Raw genomic sequence first — 22022 nt, forward strand, 5'->3', positions numbered from 1 at the left:
CAGATGGCGCTACTGTAGCGAAATGAGATGAAGCGATTGTCATTTCAGATTTTGTGCGTTGAAAAAAGAAAACAAACGTCCAAGCTCCCTTGGATCCTGGGGTAGGCCCCTTGCTCATGTCTTTCTTATCCAAGTAACTGGGCCCGATAGGACTTTGGTTAATTCTGGTTACACATGGCTATGAGCTGGGAGTTGGATATTTCTAGTCACACCAAGATAAAGGCACGTGTCCTCTCAGCTGACTCCCCAGTGTCCAGAGGAATGAAGGAAAAGATTCCTGGTAGGAAGATGGGGGACTATGCTGGTCCTGGAACACGAGAGCTGGAGGGGCCACTGAGGTCACTAACCCCAGGGACTGTTTAAATGTGGCTAGACATCAAAAGTCACCTATGAAATGTGTCCAAAATGCAGATTTCTGGGGTTCCAGTCCTCCAACTTCATGAATCAAAATTTCCAAGGGTGGCCCAAGAAACAGAATTTCTTTCCAACATGATCCTCCAGTGATTCCTTCTGAAGTGAGGCAGTCACTAGTTCACGGGACTGGTCTTTGTGATCTGCAGATCTAACCCACCTCCTTCATTTTACAGCAAATGATGATGATGATGACAATAATGAAAATGAAGAGTGGCTTACGTTCTGTGTGCTGGGCACCGTTCTAAGCACTTCATATGCATTAACTCAGGACTCTCAGTGGTGCTATGAGGTAGGTACCCCTTATTATCATCATGCCCGTATAGCTGGCAAGGAAAACCGGAACCCAGACCTTGGCTCTGGGACTCAGGAAGGGTTTCATCAGAGATGTTTGTCTGTTGTGGGTACATTTAGATCATCTTTTTTGGCCAGCTTTAAGCCTCATAAGGAGAGGCTGAATCCTGGGCCCACATTGTACCTTTTGGGTATGCTGGCTCTAAGATCCAGTAATATGTACTTTTAGAAATAATATAGCCTCTATCCATCAGAAAACAACAAGGTATGTTTAAACTGAAGCATGAGATGTACAGGTGAGGCAAAAAGGACAGATTCTTTGAATAACGATAATAACTGTTTGGCATTAGACTGGAATAATAGGGAGGTGTTTTCAAACTTTCTTGTGTTTAAAATTTAATTTTAGAATTTTTTCAGAAGATTTTAAATAACTGGTTATACTCATTTGTAATACAAAAGACACCATGAAGAGTACAGAAAAAAAAAATGAATGTATTTGAAGAGCCTGGAGAGGTGTGTGTCTATGGTGTGAATGTGGTGACTCGCGAGAGACCTGGGACAGCAGTGACCTTGAGGGGAATCAGAGCAGATGACCACACCCTCCTAGGACTCATCCTGTGGGGTATCTACGGCAGGAGACTAAGGGGTGGGAGAAAGCTTGACCCGGTAGATCAGCTCCTTTGTGATGATGTTTGGGATGCCTGAGAGAGACAAGCAATAAATGATTTCTACAGATCCCTTCCAGGTGCCATCCGAGACTCAGCTCTTCCTCAGGAAGGAAAAATCTGGGATCATCAAGCCCAGCTTTCAGATACCAGCTTGCCAGTCTCCTGTGCTCTTTCATTAACCCACGGTTCTATAAAACTCCTGAAGCCTGAACAAATTAAGTCACCTCACAGAGATTCCCTAGGGAAACAGCAACTATCAAAGGGGGGTTTGACTTCTCCAATTACAGATCTGATCCCAAAATGCAGCTGCACATCCTGGGCTTACGGGGTCTGATGGGGCAACTCCAATGCATGATATGCAAACAAAACAAGGTGAGTCCAAGACTCAGAAACTTCCACTCAGTTGGCCACAGTGTTCCCCGGTCTTCACGGACCGGTGTGCTGTGCAGGCCCTGATGGAAGGCAGAGACGACTCACCTCAGTGCACTGTACCCCTGGCACACACTGACGCAGCACAGGACCTTCTCTTGGTTTGCCTGAGTCTCCCCCAAGTATTTGCACACGATGTTACCACCCAGGCTGAAGCCCACGACGACCAGCTGGGTCAGGGGATATGTCTTCTTGATGTAGTTCACCATGGCTCCAAATTCCCAAGTGCAGCCTATGGGCAAAAGGGTGAGGTTGCTCAATCATTTCAGGTGCAGCGTATCTGGAGAAAATTCAAGCTGGAAGGCTACTAAATGGGTGCCAGTACGCTAAGAGAGAGAAAAATATATATGTGTATATATCCATGTGTGTGTGTAGGAGGGGAGAGAGAGAGACACTCAGACACTGCTCTCTGGCTCTCCAGAGAGTGGTTCCCAGATGCGCCTTGGGATAAGAGGAAATGGCCTCAGCAGTGCCCAAGAGCAGAGGTACTATGTATCGAATGTACAACACTTCTTAAAAGGTAGGTCACAAGAACCCTGTCTAAATACTTATGGATATCAAAGCAGATTTCAGGGTATGCAGGAGCACATATGTGCACACACAGATTTAAATAAAAGCAAGACCAGCCTGGGCAAAATGGCGAGACCTCGTCTCTACAAAATAAAAAAATTAGCTGGTGACAGTGGTATGTCCCTGTTGTCCCTGCTACTCAGGAGGCTGAGGCAAGAGGATCCCCTGAGCCGGGGAGACAGAGGTTACAATGAGCTATGATCACATCCCTGTACTCCAGCCTGGGTGACAGAGTGAGACTCAGGCTCAAAAAAAAAAAGTAAATAAATAAATAAATAAATGCAAGAGCAAAATCCTTTGAGATTGGCTTCCTAGGCTATAAATTGGGATGCTATACCCATGTGTATGATGATTCATGTTGTTAAGAAAAGTAGCAAGTGGATGTTATTTACAGGATCTTCTTGTCAGTGTTGGAAAGGAGAGGAAAGAGGAACTTCAGTCTAGAGGGACTGCCAGGATGCTCTGAGGATTAGGGTAAAACGTTCTTGGTGACGTAGGTACAGGGTGCCAAGGGAGGCAGGCTCATTCAAAAATACACAGAGAAGAACTCTGAACAGAGAGGGTGTTTAGGCCTTGTTTGCCCAGGAGGGACGATCTCAGCTGGTGTACGCTTGGGAAGTTACGGAAGCCATGTTATGTCTCAGCAACTTTGCTAAGAGGAGGCGGTGAATGGCGTATGTAAGTGAAGGGATTCATCACATCCTTCTAAGGCCCAACCCCAAACTCTGTAGGGAGCCAACTTAAGATCTCACAGGGAATGTTAGGGACGTCAACACAAAACACACACACAATAGACTGGTATGAGAAGAGTACGGATTTACAATGGAAACAGGAGTTGCCGACTTTGGCATCCCTAATAGAGTTGAACAGTTCCTTCCCTAATCATCAAGGCATGGGGGACACTATCATTTGAACCTGGGGTAAACTCCCCTTAGACCCGTCTTCCTTTTGTAGTAGGATGTAGCCCAAACCAGGCCGGCACAACCCCATGCAGTTCTTAAGCTGCATAGCATCACCTGGAAAGGGCGTTAGAAATGAGCATTCCTGGGCTTCAACCCCAGAGAAGCTGATTCTGTAAGATGGGGGCCAAGCCCAGGAATCTACAGTGAATTAATTCATGCCCATGATAGAAAATTCAGGCCAGGCGCGGTGGCTCAAGCCTGTAATCCCAGCACTTTGGAAGGCCGAGGCGGGTGGATCACGAGGTCAAGAGATCGAGACCATCCTGGTCAACATGGTGAAACCCCGTCTCTACTAAAATGACAAAAAATTAGCTGGGCATGGTGGCACGTGCCTGTAATCCCAGCTACTCAGGAGGCTGAGGCAGGAGAATTGCCTGAACCCAGGAGGCGGAGGTTGCAGTGAGCCGAGATCGCGCCATTGCACTCCAGCCTGGGTAACAAGAGCGAAACTCCGTCTCAAAAAAAAAAAAAAAAAAAAAAAAAGAAAATTCAAATGCTGTAGAAGATGGTGTGAAAGGTAAGTCTCCTATATTCTTTTTAAAAAAATACCAGTGGTAACTCATTTTTTCCCTTTACAATATGTCTTGCGATATTATGCATCCATACACTCGAAGCTGCCCTATTCTTTTTACTTTTATTTTAAATGGGGTATAACATGCCTATAGGAAAATGCACAATCAATGAAGTTTTACACATCTATACCCATGGAAGTACTGCCCAGATGAAGATGCAAAATATTTCTGACACCCCTGGCGGTCTCCTCATGTCTCTTCCCAGACAACAACCCCTGTGCTTTTGATTAGTAAGCACAATCTGGAAGTGCTGGGGGCTCCCAAGGCTTAGAAAGGGCTTAAGCAAAAGACGTTTAAAACGAAGGAAAAAAACTGGGCCAAGAGCTGCTTCCTCCTAAACAGCAGGACCCAGGCACCAACTCTGAGAAGCAGCTGTCTCCCTCTCCAGTGACATAGTAGAGGATCCAGTTGCCTATTTTTCTCCCTCTTGCACCCAGCAGACGCTGGGGCAGTTTGCAGTCTTCAATAAAGAGTTGCTGAAGTGAGTGGATTCTGATGACAAAGCCCCTGAATGGGTCCTGAAGACAGGGAAGAACAAAAAGCTGGTCAGGAGGGCCCTTCAACTCTTCATTTTGGAATGTGAAATGCCAGACTGTTGTCCCCACTGAAGTCAGATTCATTCAAGTTTCTCTTTTTACTTTTTTTTTTGAGACAGAGTCTTGCTCTGTCACCCAGGCTGGAGGGCAGTGGCGCAATCTCGGCTCACCACAACCTCTACCTCCCAGGTTGAAGTGATCCTCCTGCTTCAGCCTCCTGAGTAGCTGGGATCACAGGTGTATATCACCATGCCTGGCTAATTTTTATATTTTTAGTAGAGACAGGGTTTCACCTTGTTGGCCAGGCTGGTCTTGAACTCCTGACTTCAGGTGATCTGCCCGCCTTGGCCTCCCAAAGTGCTGGGATTACAGGCGTGAGCCACAGTGCCGGGCCAAGTTTCTCTTTTTAAGAAGGTAGCGGTGGAAGGAATATTATGCCTCCAGGGAATGCTGGATTTCAAAATGAAGCTGTGATGTAAAAAAGGGGATGTACAGACAAATAGCTGAGATCACAATGAGCAATTAGCTGATATCAGCTTCTACACCATGCAACAAATAAAAAGTTTAAGCCGGGCGCGGTGGCTCAAGCCTGTAATCCCAGCACTTTGGGAGGCCGAGGCGGGTGGATGACGAGGTCAAGAGATCGAGACCATCCTGGTCAACATGGTGAAACCCCGTCTCTACTAAAAATACAAAAAATTAGCTGGGCATGGTGGTGCATGCCTGTAATCCTAGCTACTCAGGAGGCTGAGACAGGAGAATTGCCTGAACCCAGGAGGCGGAGGTTGCGGTGAGCCGAGATCGCGCCATTGCACTCCAGCCTGGGTAACGAGCGAAACTCCGCCTCAAAAAAAAAAAAAAAAAAAAAAAAAGTTTAGAAATCCCATTGGAGACATTTGTTCACCTCCCTTGGGCCATTACAGACCCTGAGAATCGGGCCTTAAAGGAGCAGCCTGGCCTCATGGCTAAGGGAAAAGGCTCTGTGGCCAGACGGCTTGGGCCTACCACTTAGTGGCTTCAAGTGTCCCCAGCTTCTCTTTGATGACAAGTAACCCCTGTCTGTATACAAGGACAATCTATAGCTTTCAGTCTCCCTCCTGGAGGCTTGCAGTGCACAGGAACAGGATGAGGCCTGGGAACGGAAACTTCCAACAAACAGCCCAGGCAATTTTTATAGTGAGGAAACTGTGCAAAATATTGTTACCCTGGGTATGTTACCAAACTCTCCTAGGTCTGTTTCATCATCTGTAAAATGGAGGTAATAACAGTAAAAACTCCATAGAGTCGTTTAGAGATCTGCATAAAGTGATAAACAGCTTAGATCAGGGTCCACAGCATAATAAGCATTCAGTGTTAATGGCTATAACTGACTCTAATTATTTTTTCTGTTAAAAATATGTAAGTATACCCATGTTTATAGCAGTATTATTCACCACAGCCAAAAAGTGGAGCCAGCCCAAGTGTGCCTTGATGGATGAACGGATAAGCGCAATGTGGTACGTGTATACAATGCAGTATTACTCAGCTTTAAAAAGGAAGGCCATCCGTCACATGCCACAGCATGGAAGAACCTTGGGGACATTACACTAAGTGAAATAAATCAGTTGCAAAAGGACAAATACTGTAGGATCTACTTATGTGACAATCCTGGACTAGTCCAATTTACAGATGGAACATAGAATGGTGGTTGCCAGAGGCTAGGGAGAGGGGATAAGGATTTTGTTTAATGGGTATAGTTTGTTTTGCAAAATGAAAACTTCTGGAGATTGGCTGCAAAATGATGAATATAGTTAACACTACTGAACTGTACCCTTAAAAAATGGTTAGGATGGTAAATTTTGTGTTATGTACATTTTATCACAATTAAAAAAATAAACAAGAATGTAGCTTATCTACATTTTAGGGTTTCTCTAAAGTCGTGTTCTTCAACCTGATTGTACATTAGAATCATCTGGGAATTTTTTTTTTAAGCAGGAAAAATATTTATTATAGGTTATTTAATGGCTTACAGAATCACCGAGAGAGTTAAAGAAGTAGCCTCCAAGCCAAACACCTGGGGATCTTCTCAAACCACCATACTAATGCCTGGGCCCTCCCCAGCATAATTAAATCAGAATGTCTGGGGTGGGATCTGGGCTTGGGTGTTCTTTTACAAGCCTTCAGGTGCAACCAGGACTGTGGAGCACTGCTCTAAGGAACAAGAATCTCTCCAGCTCAGACCAATATAAGACGGCATTCTTTGAGTCACCCTCTCACCTGCCTCTGGGCCACCCCTTTTCATGCTCCCTTTCCTTTCTACTTGCAGTAAGCAACCTTCACAGATGGGGGTGCTGCTTAGCCTTTTGGAAGCTTAGCCTGGTAGCAGCTTTCCAAATATTTCCTCAAAGCAAGGCTTCCACAGGTAAAGTGCATCCCTGTTCAACACAACTAGGTGCTTCCTGTGGATCCACTAATGCCTAACAAAAACAAACTTTAAATCCTTTAAACATATGTAATTGCTTTCTGGTAATCTTTCCTGTAAAGAGCGAACTGGAAAAGCTACACGCAGGTTAAATATCACTGCAAGAATGATGCTCTAGCTCAGTGGTTCTCAAAGTGTAGTCCCGAACAAGCAGCATCACAGCATTGCCTGGGAACTTACTCAAATGCTCATTCCTGGGCCTCACCCTGAACCCATGGAATGAGAAACTCAAGGGGGTGGTGCCTAAACAGAGGGCTTGCTAAAATGAGCTTGCAGACAGATTCTGATTCCATTGGTCTGATTGGGCTGAGAATTTGCATTTCTAACAAGTTCTCAGGTGATGCTGATGTTGGTCCAGAGACCACACTTTGAGAACCATTGTCCTAGTTGACAGGAAAGCTAGATGAAATCTTTAATTTTCTGTTTCTTTTTTTTTTTTTTCATGAGACAGAGTCTCAGTTCACTGCTACCTCCACCTCCCAGGCTCAAGTGATTCTCCTGCCTCAGCCTCCTGAGTAGCTGTAATTTTTGTATTTTTTTTTTTTTAGAAGAGACATGTTGGCCAGGCTGGTTGAAAACTCCCGACCTTGGTGATCCACCCGCCTCGGCCTCCCAAAGTGCTGGGATTACAGGCGTGAGCCACCGTGCCTGGCTTTTTTTGTCTTTTAAAAGTGCAGCTCAAAAAAACACTTCATGTCACTCACAGTTAAATAAATGCAAGTTAAAAATGACACTTAGAAATCATTTTCCACTGCCTATGTTAGAAACGATGAAGTTTGCCGATACCCAGGACTGGAAGGAGTATGAGTAACAGGCCCTCTGTCCATTCACTGATGAGGGAAAATACACTGGTTAGGCCTTGGAAGGCAATGTGGTAACATCTATTAATGTTTTCAAAAGTACAAACCTTTGGTTTGGGGACTTCTGCCTTTGGGGACTTTTTATTGCATACGTATGTAAACATGCACATGCAAGAATATTCATTGCAGCATTTTGCTGTTTGTAGCAGCAAAGGTTTGAAAACAACCTAAATTTCCATCAGTAGAGAACTGGTTAAATGAGGCACTACACTGCTGTGAAAAAGGGTAATTATGGCCAGGGCGGTGGCTCACGCCTGTAATCCCAACACTTTGGGAGGCTGAGGTGGGTGGATCATTTGAGGTCAGGAGTTCAAGACCAGCCTGGCCAACATGGTGAAACCCCATCTCTACTAAAAATACAAAATTAGCCAGGCAGTGGTGGCGGATGCCTGTAGTCCCAGCTACTTAGGAGGCGAGGCAAGAGAATCACTTGAGCCTGGGAAGTGGAGGTTGCAGTGAGCTGAGATCATGCCACTACACTGCAGCCTGGGTGACAGAGTGAGACACTGTCTCAAAAAAGAAAAAAAGAATTAACCTAATCTGACATGGAATGGCTCTGAGCCATCTTAAGGGACAAAAACAAGGGGCGAAACATCGGGGCTGGCACCCTCTCCTGTGTTTGCTTGGGTTTTATGGGATTACATACACACATATCTGATTGAATATTCACTGGAAAATTGTAGCAGACGTTGATTTCTTGGGGAGGAAAACAGGGTCTAGGGTAGGAAAGAGATTTGGTTTCACTCATTGTATGTAGCCTTTGAGACTGTTTTTCCCATGTGTATTCATTTCTTTTTACATATGAATCTAGCCAGTTTTAAAATCTAGCAAAAAAAATAAGGGGGAAAAAAGATGTTTAAATTTCCATGGGCCAGTTTTGATTATGCTAAAGACACCCAACATATCACTCACATTGGAGCAATGGTTTGTGCTGGGGACATTATCTGCCTGCATAAGAAACAGTACTGAGAAACTTAGTTTAAATTATTATTAAAATACTTACTTCTCCACCACTTCCTAAGGTTTCTGCCTAATTCTGTCATCTCTTGGCTAATTATATCTATGTTTTGTTCTAACATTGAATGAGCCTCTATTAGATTATAAACTCCATGAAGCAGAGATATTCTGGGTCTTGTTCACCATTGTATCTCTGAGGCCAGATACTTGATGGGCACTCAATCAGTGCTACCTAAATGAATGGATGAAAGAACAGATGGACAATGTTTAGCCTCTCTGCTAGGAACTTAAACACAGACAAGGATACAGATTTAAAGACATAAAATGACTTGTCCACCTTCACATAGTGAGTAGGACCATGTCTACTCAAAGTCCAAAACTGGACTCCAGACCACGTCTAACCCCAAAGCCCAAGCCCCTTGCCTTATATCACAAATCTACTTAAGTAATAATACTGCAGAGATTTATGGTTTTTTTTTTTTTTTTTTTTTTTTGAGACGGAGTTTCGCTCTTGTTACCCAGGCTGGAGTGCAATGGCACGATCTCGGCTCACCGCAACCTCCGCCTCCTGGGTTCAGGCAATTCTCCTGCCTCAGCCTCCTGAGTAGCTGGGATTACAGGCACGCACCACCATGCCCAGCTAATTTTTTTGTATTTTTAGTAGAGACGGGGTTTCACCATGTTTACCAGGATGGTCTCGATCTCTTGACCTCGTGATCCACCTGCCTCGGCCTCCCAAAGTGCTGGGATTACAGGCTTGAGCCACCGCGCCCGGCCGAGATTTATGTTTTAATTATTAAACATCTTACTACCCCCAACCATTTGATTCCTTTTAATATTTTTATTTTTTTATTCTTATTTTTGAGACAGGGTCTTGCTCTGTCTCCCTAGGCAGGAGAGATCACGGCTCACTGCAGCCTCGATCTCCCCATGCTTAAGACATCCTGCCACTTTAGCCTCTGGAGTGGCTGGGATTACAGGTGCATGCCACCAAACCCAGCTAATTTTTAATTTTTTAGAGATGGGGGTCTCACTATGTTGCCCAGGCTGGTCTCAAACTTCTGAGCTCAAGCGATCTGCCCACCTTGGCTTCCTTTCCCAAAGTGCTGGGATTACAGGTGTGAGCCACTGTATCCAGCCTTGATTCCTTTTAGATCCATCTATCATTACTCAGGTTTGAGACTAATTATTTGAGACTTAAAGCAGATATTCAGATGTCATTGGGACAGTTCCAAAACTCAGATTTGCTACACTACTGAGAAGCAATTATAGCTAATTATGTAGCATTTTGGGAACCTCAATTTAATTAAATCCAAACACATCTGATCTGGATAAAGGGCCAGACCTGCTTGATGTCAGACAGACTGTTCTATGTTCTGTGAAGAGATGCCACCTCTCCCATGCAAGGGAAGGGCAAAGACATGGTGCCCAGTTCCAGGATCAGCTTTCTGGAAGATTCTCCTGGGATCTCCCCTGATGTCAGTTACCAAACACCTGTAGTGGCTGGGAGCCTCTCCCTGGCCTGTTATTACTAACAGCTACATGAATCTGTTTTTAAATGAGGTTCTATGTATTTAATCCTTATGGGATTAGCACTAGGTAACAAGATTTAGATACATCATTTTGCTGCAGCTTTTTAAAGACAAGATGAAATCTGAAACACTAGCCTGGCCTTAGAGAGATGAGTATTACAGGGCCATTTTGGAAAGGCAACCTGCTGGGAACAGGAAAGACCCCTTACACCTAAAGAGAGATAAGGCAAAGGCTGCTTGAAAGCTACTATTTCAACAGTCACTTCCCCAGATGACACTCTCATGACTAAGTAGGCTAAAATATAGGGACCCAGAGATTTTGTGTTCCTTGTGGATGGAGACTCTGAGTCATCTCTGTATGTTCCATGCCAGGCATGGGCCTGGCACCTGTGGGCGTGCCACAAAATGTCAGGTGGATAAGAAGGAAGTTTGAGTCATGAGGAATGAAGGCACGTGGTACTAGCCAGCATGAGTATGCAGGGGACACGAAAGAAGTACCTGAATATCTTTCCCACTAAGTTTAACCTAAGAGAAAAATATAGTTTGGCTAACAACATGGCTAGCTGACAGGTGGGTGGTTAGGGGCCTAGCAGCCCCTGTCACTTCCATAGTAAAAGTTTGTGAGTCATTTCTTTTTCTTTTCTTTACTCTTTTTTGTTTGTTTGTTTTGAGGCAGAGTCTTGCTCTGTTGCCCAGGCTGTAGTGCAATGGTGCAATCTTGGCTCACTGCAACCTCTGCCTCCTGAGTTCAAGTGAATTCTCCTGCCTCGACCTCCCGAATAGCTGGGATTACAGACACCCGCCACCACACCTGGCTAATTTTTGTATTTTTAGTAGAGACGGGGTTTCGCCATGTTGGCCAGGCTGTTCTTGAACTCCTGGCCTTGTGATTTGCCCACCTTGGCCTCCCAAAGTGCTGGAATTACAGGCGTGAGCCACCACGCCCAGCCTTATGTGGGTCATTTCTTGAAGTCAAGGGGAAACTATTGTAAAGTTGAGTCATCCAGGAAAACAACAGGTGCAGAAATAAAGTTAGAGCCCCTCTGTGCTATCAAATTAGTTGGCCTTGTCCTTATCTCGAAATAAGGAATTTAAAAAATGAGTGTTTTCAGCTTTGTTTCCCCAGGTATAGAATGCCTAAAACTGCCCTCTTATGGCTAAAGGTTTAAGTGTTCAGATATCGTCCTGAAAGTGTGGAACTCATCACTGCCTGGCCACTGTTCTGCTTTGGATATGACTCCCTGACACACTTCCTAAAGCTCCTGGCCCCTGGCTCTCAGCAGACGATTTGCCGGGTGTTTTTACTACGATGTCTGAGCTTCTGCAAACTCACTACCTTCACTTTCACAATCTCTTTCTCTCTTCACCCGTCTCTTCCTCCTCCCTTCCCATGGTGCCCTTCTGCCACTACAAAACTCAGCAGTTTAATGCAAAGGCAACACAATTCATAACTATGAATACAATCCAAAATTGAGTCTGCAGCAATGAAAAGGGTAGATATGAGAAGCTTATCAAAACATCTGTGTTTACAATCTAATAGAATATTGTAAGATTTACGTAGTAAAAACAAAATAGAAGTTCCTTAAAAATCACTGCCTGAAACTCTTCCAGTGAGATGTCTTGGATCGTGGGTGGTCTCCACAGCACGCTAAAGGAGGGTAACCCTACATCCTAGTCTCTCCCAGAGTCCTGGAATTTGTTGTTCTGATGCAGTTATTGATAAAGTCCCTTTTTACTCTCAACAGTGTCTCAATTGGAATGTGTAGTTACCTGGAGGCCTGGGTACAGGTTCTCCCTCCCTTCTAAGACTGAAGTGCCATCCTCTAAGCAAGACCAAGTTTCTGACCTGACCTTGAGGTTCCAAAAGATTATTTGGATGCATGTTTGTTTGTTTTAAGAGATAGGGTCTCACTCTGTAGCTCAGGCTGTGCAATGGCATGATCACAGCTCAATGCAGCCTTGAACTCCTGGGCACAGCTTCTGGAGTAGCTGGGACTACAGACATGTGCCACCATGCCCAGCTAATTTATTTTTATTTTTTGTAGAAATGGGCTCCCACTGTGATTAAAGGTGTGAGCCACTGTATCCAGCCCAAAAAATAATTTTTGTTTTGTTTTTGAGACAGGGTCTCACTCTCTCGCCCAGGCTGGAGTGTAGTGGCACGATCACGGTTCACTGCAGCCTTAATCCAAAAGATAGTTTAAAAAACAAAAAAGTTCCTGTATTAAACCCGGTTGGACATAAAGAGTTCCTCCTCCAAGCAAGAGAATACAATGCTGTGATTTCAGGTACTTCCTCACAGCTTGATGTCTAATGCCAGAGAGTCAAGAGTTTAGAAATAAGCGAAGAGCCTACTTCTTCCCTATTTAAACTCACAGGAAAAAGCAATTTAAATATTCAAGGCCATTTTCAATGCCAAATGCCTCAGCTTGGTGTTTTGGTGGGAGACGGGTGCTGTTCTTAGGAGGCTCATGATCCTAAGGGACTCAGTTACCTCAGGGGGGCCAAAGCCAGGTTATTTTTATTCCTTTTCACTTGACATAGAAGATATTATTTTTAATCCTATTTTTTTTTATCTCTTTAAATCAAGGTCAAACTGATGAGATCCTTGTTACTTGGCTCTTAACTTTCTGGTCATAAAACTTCAAGATATAAAGGTATGATATGGAGGCCAGAATAACCACAAGCTGGGAAATTCTGGTTTTCAGTTTATTCCTTGGCTAGCAGATTTGATCTACCTCTACTTTGCTCTGAACATGAATACTGGACTGTCAGGACAAGGCACTTGGCCAAAGAGAGACAGAAGAAGCAAAATGCTTCCTGAATTCACTGGTCCCCTATAGAATCACTGACAAAAACACTCATATTGCCAATATTGTCTAGTTTAGAAAATTAGCTAAGTCAATAAAGAGTAAGCCAACATGTCTATGGCTGTAGTGCTCCAATTAAAGATTAGGCTCTTTACAATAAATACACTTCAAGAAAATCTTTATGACTTCTCCATCTTCCTTTATTTCCAAGTGGTATTGACCTCACCACATGACAGGGTTGTTTACCTGGCCTGACTCAGCAGAGTAACCTATTTCTTTAAAAAAATTTTTTTTTTTTTTTTTTTTTTTTGAGATGGAGTTTCGCTGTTGTTGCCCAGACTGGAGTGCAATGGCACGATCTCGGCTCACCGCAACCTCCGCCTCCTGGGTTCAAGCAATTCTCCTGCCTCAGCCTCCCGAGTATCTGGGACTACAGGCACGCGCCATCACGCCCAGCTAATTTTTGTATTTTTAGTACAGACGGGGTTTCACCTTGTTGACCAAGATGGTCTCGATCTCTTGACCTCGTGATCCACCGGCCTCGGCCTCCCAAAGTGCTGGGATTATAGGCGTGAGCCACCGCGCCCGGCCTAAAAAAATATTTTTAGAGATGAGGTTTTGCTATGTTGCCCAGGCTGGTCTTGAACTCCTACCCTCAAGCTATCCTCCTGTCTTAGTCTCCCGAGTAGCTGAGATTACAAGCACCTGCCACATCGCTTGGCACAAGAAGAAATTTAAGACAGTTTGGTAAACTTTACTCTTGTGGGTGCTCTTCACGTTTATTTTTGCTCAGGTTAGCTAATGTCATTAATCTATCAAAAGAGACATATTTAATATTTTCCAGTTTAAAGAATTTATGAACTATACAAAAGGAAGTAGTGAGGAATTTTTTTTTTTTAAGTATAAACATTTTGGCCAGGCACCATGGCTCACGCCTGTAATCCCAGTACTTTGGGAGGCCAAGGCTGGAGGATCACTTGAGGTCAGGAGTTCGAGACCAGCCTGGCCAACATGGTGAAACCCCATTTCTACTAAAAATACAAAAATTAGCTGGGCGTGGTGGTGTGTGCCTGTAATCCCAGCTACTCAGGAGGATGAGGAGGCATAATCAATCGCTTGAACCCTGGAGTCAGAGGTTGCAGTTAGCTGAAATGGCACCACTGCACTCCAGCCTGGGTGACAAGAGTGAAAATCCATCTCAAAAAAAAAAAAAAAAAAAGAATAAACATCTTTTAGAAGGTTAAAACGTAGCACGTACTACAATGAAAACATCTTTCCAGTACCGATTTTAAGAGCTGGCTCTGGGGGCAATGGATGCAGCAAACCACCACCATAGCACGTGTATACCTACGTAACAAACCAGCACGATCTGCACATGTACCCCAGAACTAAAGTATAATTAAAAAAAAAAAAGAATGAAGTCAAACGATGTATGTGAAAGTAAAAAAACAACAAAAAAAAGGGCTGGCTCTGAATACAGAAGGCAGCAGCTTTGAGCTAGATGTGTGTGGCCGCACAGATCTGGCCAGGAGGCCAATACTGAAGGCTGTCCAGCTGGAAAGCAAGCATTGTATCCTGCAGAATAATCACCACGGCAAGCATGCCTGTACACAGAGCCATAACTGAGGCCGAGCTCAAAAAAGAAAGAATTTTATGCTCAACATGAGCAGGTTCTTAAACTGATCCTTGCAGAAATTCCAAAGTTCACAAAGTCAACTGTATCAAGTGGATGCAGGGGCAAGGTCATTTTCCAGTTTAAGTAAATGTTTGTCTTTTCTCCTCTAAGGTGGCTTGCAACAAGCACAAAGTTAGAGTGAAGGGCCAATGAAGATGACAATCGTTATCATTTGTTGTAGTCTATGTCATGTACTTTTATATTATTACTGGCTTTTTTTTTTTTTTTCTTTTCTTAAAGACAGGTCAGCCTCTGTTGCCCAGGCTGGAGTACAATGGTGCGATCTTGGCTCACTGCAGTCTCTGCCTCCTGGGCTCAAGCAATTCTCCTTTCTTCACCTCCCGAGTAGCTGGGATTATAGGCATGCATCATCATGCCTGGCTTTTTGTATTTTTAGTAGAGACAGGTTTTACCATGTTTCACCAGGCTGGTCTCGAAGTCCTGGGCTCAAATGATCTGCCCGTCTGGGCCTCCCAAAGTGCTGGGATTACAGGTGTGAGCCACTGTGCTGGGCCTTATTGCCAAATTTCTTAAATTCCTTCAATTTCCTTTCTCAGCTTTCTTAAGCAGGCATGAAACCCCCAGCTGCTGGACACTCTTCCTATGCAGGCCTTTCCTGACCCTCTCTCTCTAAGTGATACACTAGATGGTGGAGATTAACACACAATAATACAAAAATTTAAAATGCAGATCTGGTCCCTGTCTGTAAAAAGGTTGCTGTTGGTAAATATTCCTGTTAGACAAACCCCTAGCCAGTAAGCTTAGACTCACTGTGACTGTGCACCCTCCTCTCTCAACTAGATGGTGAGCATTCCTCATAGACCAGGATCTTCCTGAAGGAAGGGACTCAAACTCACACCTGTATTCCCATCACAGAGGCTGGCCCCATCATTGTCTGGAGGATGCTGGATAAACAAAAGATCAGGGACCAAACCCACAGGCCCAATTCTGTGGCTCTGAGACACTCCTGGATGCTCTTTTGCCTTAAACCTAAAATCTACCTGACTGGGAACTATTTCCTCACTCCTTAGTCTCTTACACTGAGAGGCAATGGAGCCTGTTGTTCAGGAGCACCAACTCCAGGACTAGACTGCGAGACTGCTTATGTTTGAAGCCTGGGTTGCCCACTCATCAACTCTGTGATTTGGAGCAAGTTATTCATCCTTGCCGGGCCTCAGTTTCCTTACCTATAAAAGGGTGGTAACTGATTTAATATCCCACAGAGTACTCAGAACAGTGCCTGTCATACAGCAAATGCTACCTAATTGGCTATCAGTAAGAACAGTAATGACCACTGCCACCAAAGTGGAGGAAAAGTCTTTTTAAATGCTCAAACATCATCCCTGCTCCCCTGTATTCTAATGAACAGTATCCTAAATAGGAAATGAACACTACCACAGAGGTGGTATTGAGTTGAGGTTAAGAATCACACTGATTGAAGGTTGGTTCTGCCACTCACTAGTCGCATGACCTGAGGCAAGGTACTTAACCTCCCTAAACCTGTGAAGTGAGGATACTAATTAAAACCTACCTCTGAGGCAGTGAGGATCAAGTGAAGTAATATGAAAACTCAGCACATGCCTGGCACTCATTAGTGTAAGATAAATGGTAACTGCTGTCATGAAGGATTTTCCTTAATGAATTTATCTTTCAAAGGCAGCATGAAGGGTTCTAAGTCAAAAGAATGCAAAATTATCCATTTAGGAAATTCTGTGCAAGGCAGATCAACAATTTCTAATCACATTAGCAAAGCTTATGTGGTTTGGAACAGAGCTGGGTTGATAAATGGGGAAAGATCCTTTACAGTTCTCTCAGAGAAATCTGAGGCAGGTGCATAACAGGAAAAGAAGAAAATAGGGTTTCATGTTAATCCCCTCTTTAGTTTTCTTCTGTTCAAGATGACAGTTGCAAAAAGCCCAAAGGGTATTCACAGTGACTTGAATGCCTGGCATCTGCTGAAAAGAGAGGCAGTTTGCCTAAGGGAAGACTCACATATAGGGCACACTGTTTGTGATGTACTAGTTTGTAAAGGATCGCCTTACATCCACAAGCTGTCATTTCCCATCTCGGTAGGCATTCGGTAAACACTGATGGAGTAAGTGCTTTGTATGGTCCAACCAGGATTCCAGGCACTGGCAAGCTACAGCAGGGGATATAAAAACTGCCTGCTCTCACAGGGTCAACTTTTGGGATGTAGAAACAGATAAGAGGCATATAAACAAATAACTTCACAGATTATGAAAACAAATCCTTAATTTCAAATCTGAAGTGCCTTGAAGAAAGTAAGGAGGGGGCATTAGATAACGACTAGGGGCGGGAGTAGGGCAACAGTAGATAGGGGAGAGGAATCAAGGAAGGGCTCTCTGAGAAGGTGACATCTTGGCTGAGACCTGAATGACAATGAGAAGCCAAGTGAAGACCACAGAAGGGCCTTCCAAGCTGAACTTAGGCAGTCCTGGGATTAGCAGGCCATGGAGTTCAGTGCCTGGAATTCCTATATACTCAGGGTGGGAACAGGGGACCTGATGGTGAAGTGTAGTATGTCCTGGGGATCCAGAGAGCCTCCCTCACCATGTCACATTCAGTCACCCCACCTGGAAGAGGCTTACTTGGTTGGGGACCTATTAAAAATGCGGGGAAGGAGATTGAAAAGTGGCATAAGAGACCTAACAGCCAATTGCAATATATGGATCTGACTCGGATTTTAAATTGAACAAATGAATTAAAAAGGAAAAAAAGAAGGAAGACAAGGGGGAAATTGAATTGCTCTTGAGGAATACTGTTTTAAGTGTTTTAGCTGTGATGATGCCATTGTGCTTCTGTTATGTTAGGGGCTGAATGGTGTTTCCCCCAAGATTCATATGCTTAAGTCCTAACCCCTAGTATCTCAGAATCTGACTATATTTGGAGATAGGCTTTTAAAGATGTAATTAAGCCAAAATGTGGTTGTTAGCATGGGCCCTAATTCAGGATGTCTGGTGTCCTTTTAAGAAGAGGAGATTAGGACACAGAAAGACACCAGACAGAGACACAGGTGACTGTAGTGTGAATCCATAGCAAGAAAACAGTCATTTACAAGCCAAGAAGAGAGGTCTCAGAAGGAATCAATGCTGTTGACACCTTGATCTTGGACTTCCAGCCTCCAGAACTTGAGAAAATAAATTGCTCTTGTATAAGCCACCCCCATTGTAGTATTTTGATAAGCAGTCCTAACAAATGAAGACAGATTACAAAGAGCCTGTGTATCTTAGTGATACACACTGGAAATAGTCACAGATGAAACTGCACAGGTAGTCTGGGGCTTGCTTCAAAATAATCTTTGAGGCCGGGCGCAGTGGCTCATGCCTGTAATCCCAGCACTTTGGGAGGCTGAGGCGGGCGGATCACAAGGCCTGGAGTTCGAGATCAGCCTGGTCAAAATAGTGAAACTCCGTCTGTACTAAAAATACAAAAAAGTTAGATGGGTGTGGTGCTGTGCGCCTGTAGTCCTAGCTACTTGGGAGGCTGAGACAGAAGAATCCCCTGAACCCAGAAGGCGGAGGTTGCAGTGAGCCGAGATCATGCCACTGTACTCCAGCCTGGGCAACAGTGAGACTCTGTCTTACAAAACAAAACAAAACAAAACAACAGCTCCCACAGGAATTCTAATGTTGATAAACTGACCCACACAAAGAGAACTAGAAATTCTTTTAGGGAGATATAAAGGAAGACTTGAAGGAAAAGGGCATGCTCCTGGATGAGAAAAGTATTATAAATCTTTCCATGTTAATTTGTAAATTAAAGTTCCCCTTCAGAAACTGTGATAAACTGTGTGAGAGTTCACCACCAATAACTACTTTCCATCCCTAGGAAGGATGCGTCTCCCCCACCCCACTGAAGTTAGTCTTGGTTGTGTACTGTACTTTATCAATAAATTGTGACCAGGAGTGACCTCTGTCATTTCTGAGCAGAGGCTTCAAGAGCCACACTCTTCCCACTCTCTGCAATGTTCCAGCGGGTACCTGCTCCATGGGCCTGGTTCCTTGAGCGAGGACCATCATGATGGAGGCACAGGGGCCCCCCAGCTAAGCCATAAGGGATGCACAGTGTGGACAGAAATAATTGTTTTAAACCACTGCGATTTAGGTTGTTTGTTTCCACAGCATAATGTAGTCCATCTTGACTAACACAAAAACTCAACATAGAACTTGACACAATAATCTGTGGCTCAAACGAAAAACATAGGCAGGGAGACAAGAGCATAGTCTGAAGGAGCCATGAGTCAGGGTTGGTACTATGAGATATCAGGCCATATTGCAAGGCAACAATTAAAAATTGAGAACAGTACTGGCTATAGGAACAAAAGTTGACAAAGATCTCTACTAAAGTACAGAAAGCCCACATGTCAACAACTAACACACTTACATAAAGACATGATTAACTATGATAAAGGCTTTTCAGTTCTAGCATGTAAACTGTTGATCTGCCTCAACTGACCAGTCAAAGGTAACAAACATGGCTTTTGCTCTAATGTGTTAGGGTACCTTTGGTGAAGGATTGCTCTTTTTTCACCAGCTCAGGAAAACATTTATTAGAAACATTGTTTTAAACTAAAATCACATCAATAGCACCTAACGAAACACTACTGCTGTCTCTATCTAGGTTCTTTGGAGCTACCAAAGATATTTTAATTTTTACATTTCAACAAAGCATCCAAATTCTGGATTTCTGACCCTTTTAAGGTCATATTTGTGTTTTTGTGTGTATTCGTACACCTTTTACCTGTTGATAGTTTCTTTTAGCTATTGGAGATAAGATTCTCCAATAGCTAAAAGAAACTATCAACAGGTAAAAGGTGTACGAATACACACAAAAACACAAATAGTAGGGCTAGAAGAAAACACCCATTTTTTTTAGGTCACCTGTCTTTCTAGAAAATTTCTAAAGTATAACAAACTATAGAAATTTACTTCTAAATCTCTGATGAAATAAAATGTAAGAACATCATCCACAAACTAAAGGAAATAGTTAATTTTCAAAATTGGGGGCCTGAAGCTCTCCGCTGATGGATTTGCCTCATGTCAAGGGTTTTCCATGCTCCAAACATACAGTGCTCTTAAGGCAGTGGTGCACGCTGCTCCTCCACATGGGTTGCCCTCCCATAACCCACTCCCCTCTGTCTATAACTCCAACTGTTTACGAGTGCCTCTACTTAGGAGCTCATCTTTGAGGACCCAGCTCAAATGCCTTTCCTAGGAGAATTCTTCCTCCCGCAGCCTGACTCCTCGCCCACAGTGCCAGGCTGGTTTCTCCATTCCACTGCGGCACATTCCCCAGGCCTGCACTATTAGTCCACTCATCACACTGTATTGTATTTTTTTTTTTTTGAGACAGTCTGCTTCTGTCGCCCAGGCTGAAGTGCAGTGGTGAGAACTTGGCTCACTGCATCCTCAGCCTCCTGGGTTCAAGTGATTCTCCTGCCTCAGCCTCCCAAGCAGCTGGGATTACAGGTGCCTGCCACCACACCTGGCTAATTCTCCAACTCCTGACCTCAGGTAATCTGCTTGCCTGGGCCTCCCAAAGTGCTGGGATTATAGGTGTGAGCCACCGCACCCAGCCTTATATTGTAATTCTTTAATGATACTCTCCCCTGCAGAACACATCTGAGTCACAAAGAGCATGGCTAATCTCTCACCAATATTAATACACCTTCAAGTATTTGAATAAGAATAAACCTGGCTGGCACCATGGCTCAGGTTTGTAATCCCAGCAGTTTAGGAGGGCAAGATGGGTGGACTGCTTGGGCTCAGGAGTTCAAGACCAGCCTGGACAACATAGTGAGACCTTGTCTCTACAAAAAATTTAAAAATGAGGCAGAAGGATCGCTTGAATCTGGGAGGTTGAGGCTGCAATGAGCCACAACTGCTCCACTTCACTCCCTCCTGGGTGACAGAGTGAGGCCCTGCCTCAAAAAAACCCAAAAAGAATGAACCTAACATATAATAAATGTTTACTATATGTTAATCAACTGCTTGCCAAATCCTCAGTAACCCACATTTAATAGTAGCTCCACCTTAAAACAGCTGAAGAATCTGCAACTGAGTTTAAGAAACTGCTCGAGGCCACACAGCGTCAGTGGCAGGGCTGGGGTATCGGGTGCAGAGCCTGTCTCCTGACCCGGGTACTCTCTGTGAGCATGGGCTGCACTTAGCCTACTCCTTGCTGCTGCTTCGGCTGCTGCACTCCCCTGACCAGGAGTGGTAATGCCTTCCAATCTGGTCTCTTTGGTCTACAGCTCCACAGGATAGCACTCTGGGGGTGGGAGGCCTAGACCATACAGACCCAGCTACTCTGCTATCTCAGAGATGATTCTGGCAGCCAGATCCAAGCTCCTCAGCTATTCTCCTTACTGGCTCTATGCCCCTGCCCAAAACACTTCACGTCTCTGTGCCTCAGTTTTTTCAACAGAATTTTACTGTCCCACGGGTTGCTGTAGAGATAAGAGATTGTGCCTACTACATGTGACATCAGCACTGTGTCTGGTGTACATTAAGTATTCTCACTGGCGTTTCTTGTATTATTGTTGGCACACTGTACTGTTAATGCTCCCAAGTCTCCATCCTGGCCCGGCAGCCGAGCCATGACTCTCCATATTCTACTTGGATAGACGTTCTAAATATCCAAATGCAGACCTTATCATTATTCCCCACTGTTTCCTTTGTGTTTGACTTGGCCTATTTCTGACTTTTGGGTCCAATTCTGTCTCCCATGTACTCACTATTCCCCATGCACCTGTGTTATCTGTAAATCTGGATATTCACCTATATTTTCAAGCTACTGACCAAACTGCTGAACAGAACAGAGTCTATAAAATGGGTATCTTCAGCTGTGGGTGTGAATACAGAAGAGGAAATGAACACAGAGTGCCCAGCATCCTGCTTGGCACAAAGCGGGTGTACCTGTTCATGATTCCATGTCTGTGACCTTCCCTTTCCTGCCCTTATGGAGACGGCACCATTGCACATTACCAATGGCAATGTAACTGGAATGACCTTGCTGGAGGTCAATCTGACAAGATGTGCAAATATGCATTAAAAAATGTTGACTCCACAATTCTACTGGGAATTTACTCCAAGGTCATTAAGAAAAAATAATTCCATGTACAAGATACAGAATTTACAGTGTTGTTATTTAAAATGCAAAAAACTTTAAATAAGCCATATGTCCTACAAAGATAAATGGTTAAATAAACTATAATAGAGTAGTAACAGCAATGTGGCTCTTAAAAAGGTTAAACATCGTTATG

General features: G+C 44.0%; 1 protein-coding gene across 4 annotated transcripts in view; it reads right to left on the bottom strand.

Moving 5' to 3' along the window:
• The window catches only part of ABHD2 (abhydrolase domain containing 2, acylglycerol lipase), a 114072-nt gene that overhangs the window by 17591 nt on the left and 74459 nt on the right, over window positions 1–22022 (bottom strand). For all 4 annotated transcript variants that reach the window (XM_032263909.1, XM_032263911.1, XM_032263910.1 and 1 more), the window contains one exon: window positions 1851–2034. In XM_032263909.1, the coding sequence (XP_032119800.1) occupies window positions 1851–2034 (184 nt within the window). The remainder of the gene's footprint in view (window positions 1–1850; window positions 2035–22022) is intronic.

Source organism: Sapajus apella, unplaced genomic scaffold (genome assembly GCF_009761245.1).
Source record: "Sapajus apella isolate SASKATOON/1434 unplaced genomic scaffold, GSC_monkey_1.0 scaffold139, whole genome shotgun sequence".
In the NCBI taxonomy this organism is placed as follows: domain Eukaryota; kingdom Metazoa; phylum Chordata; class Mammalia; order Primates; family Cebidae; genus Sapajus; species Sapajus apella.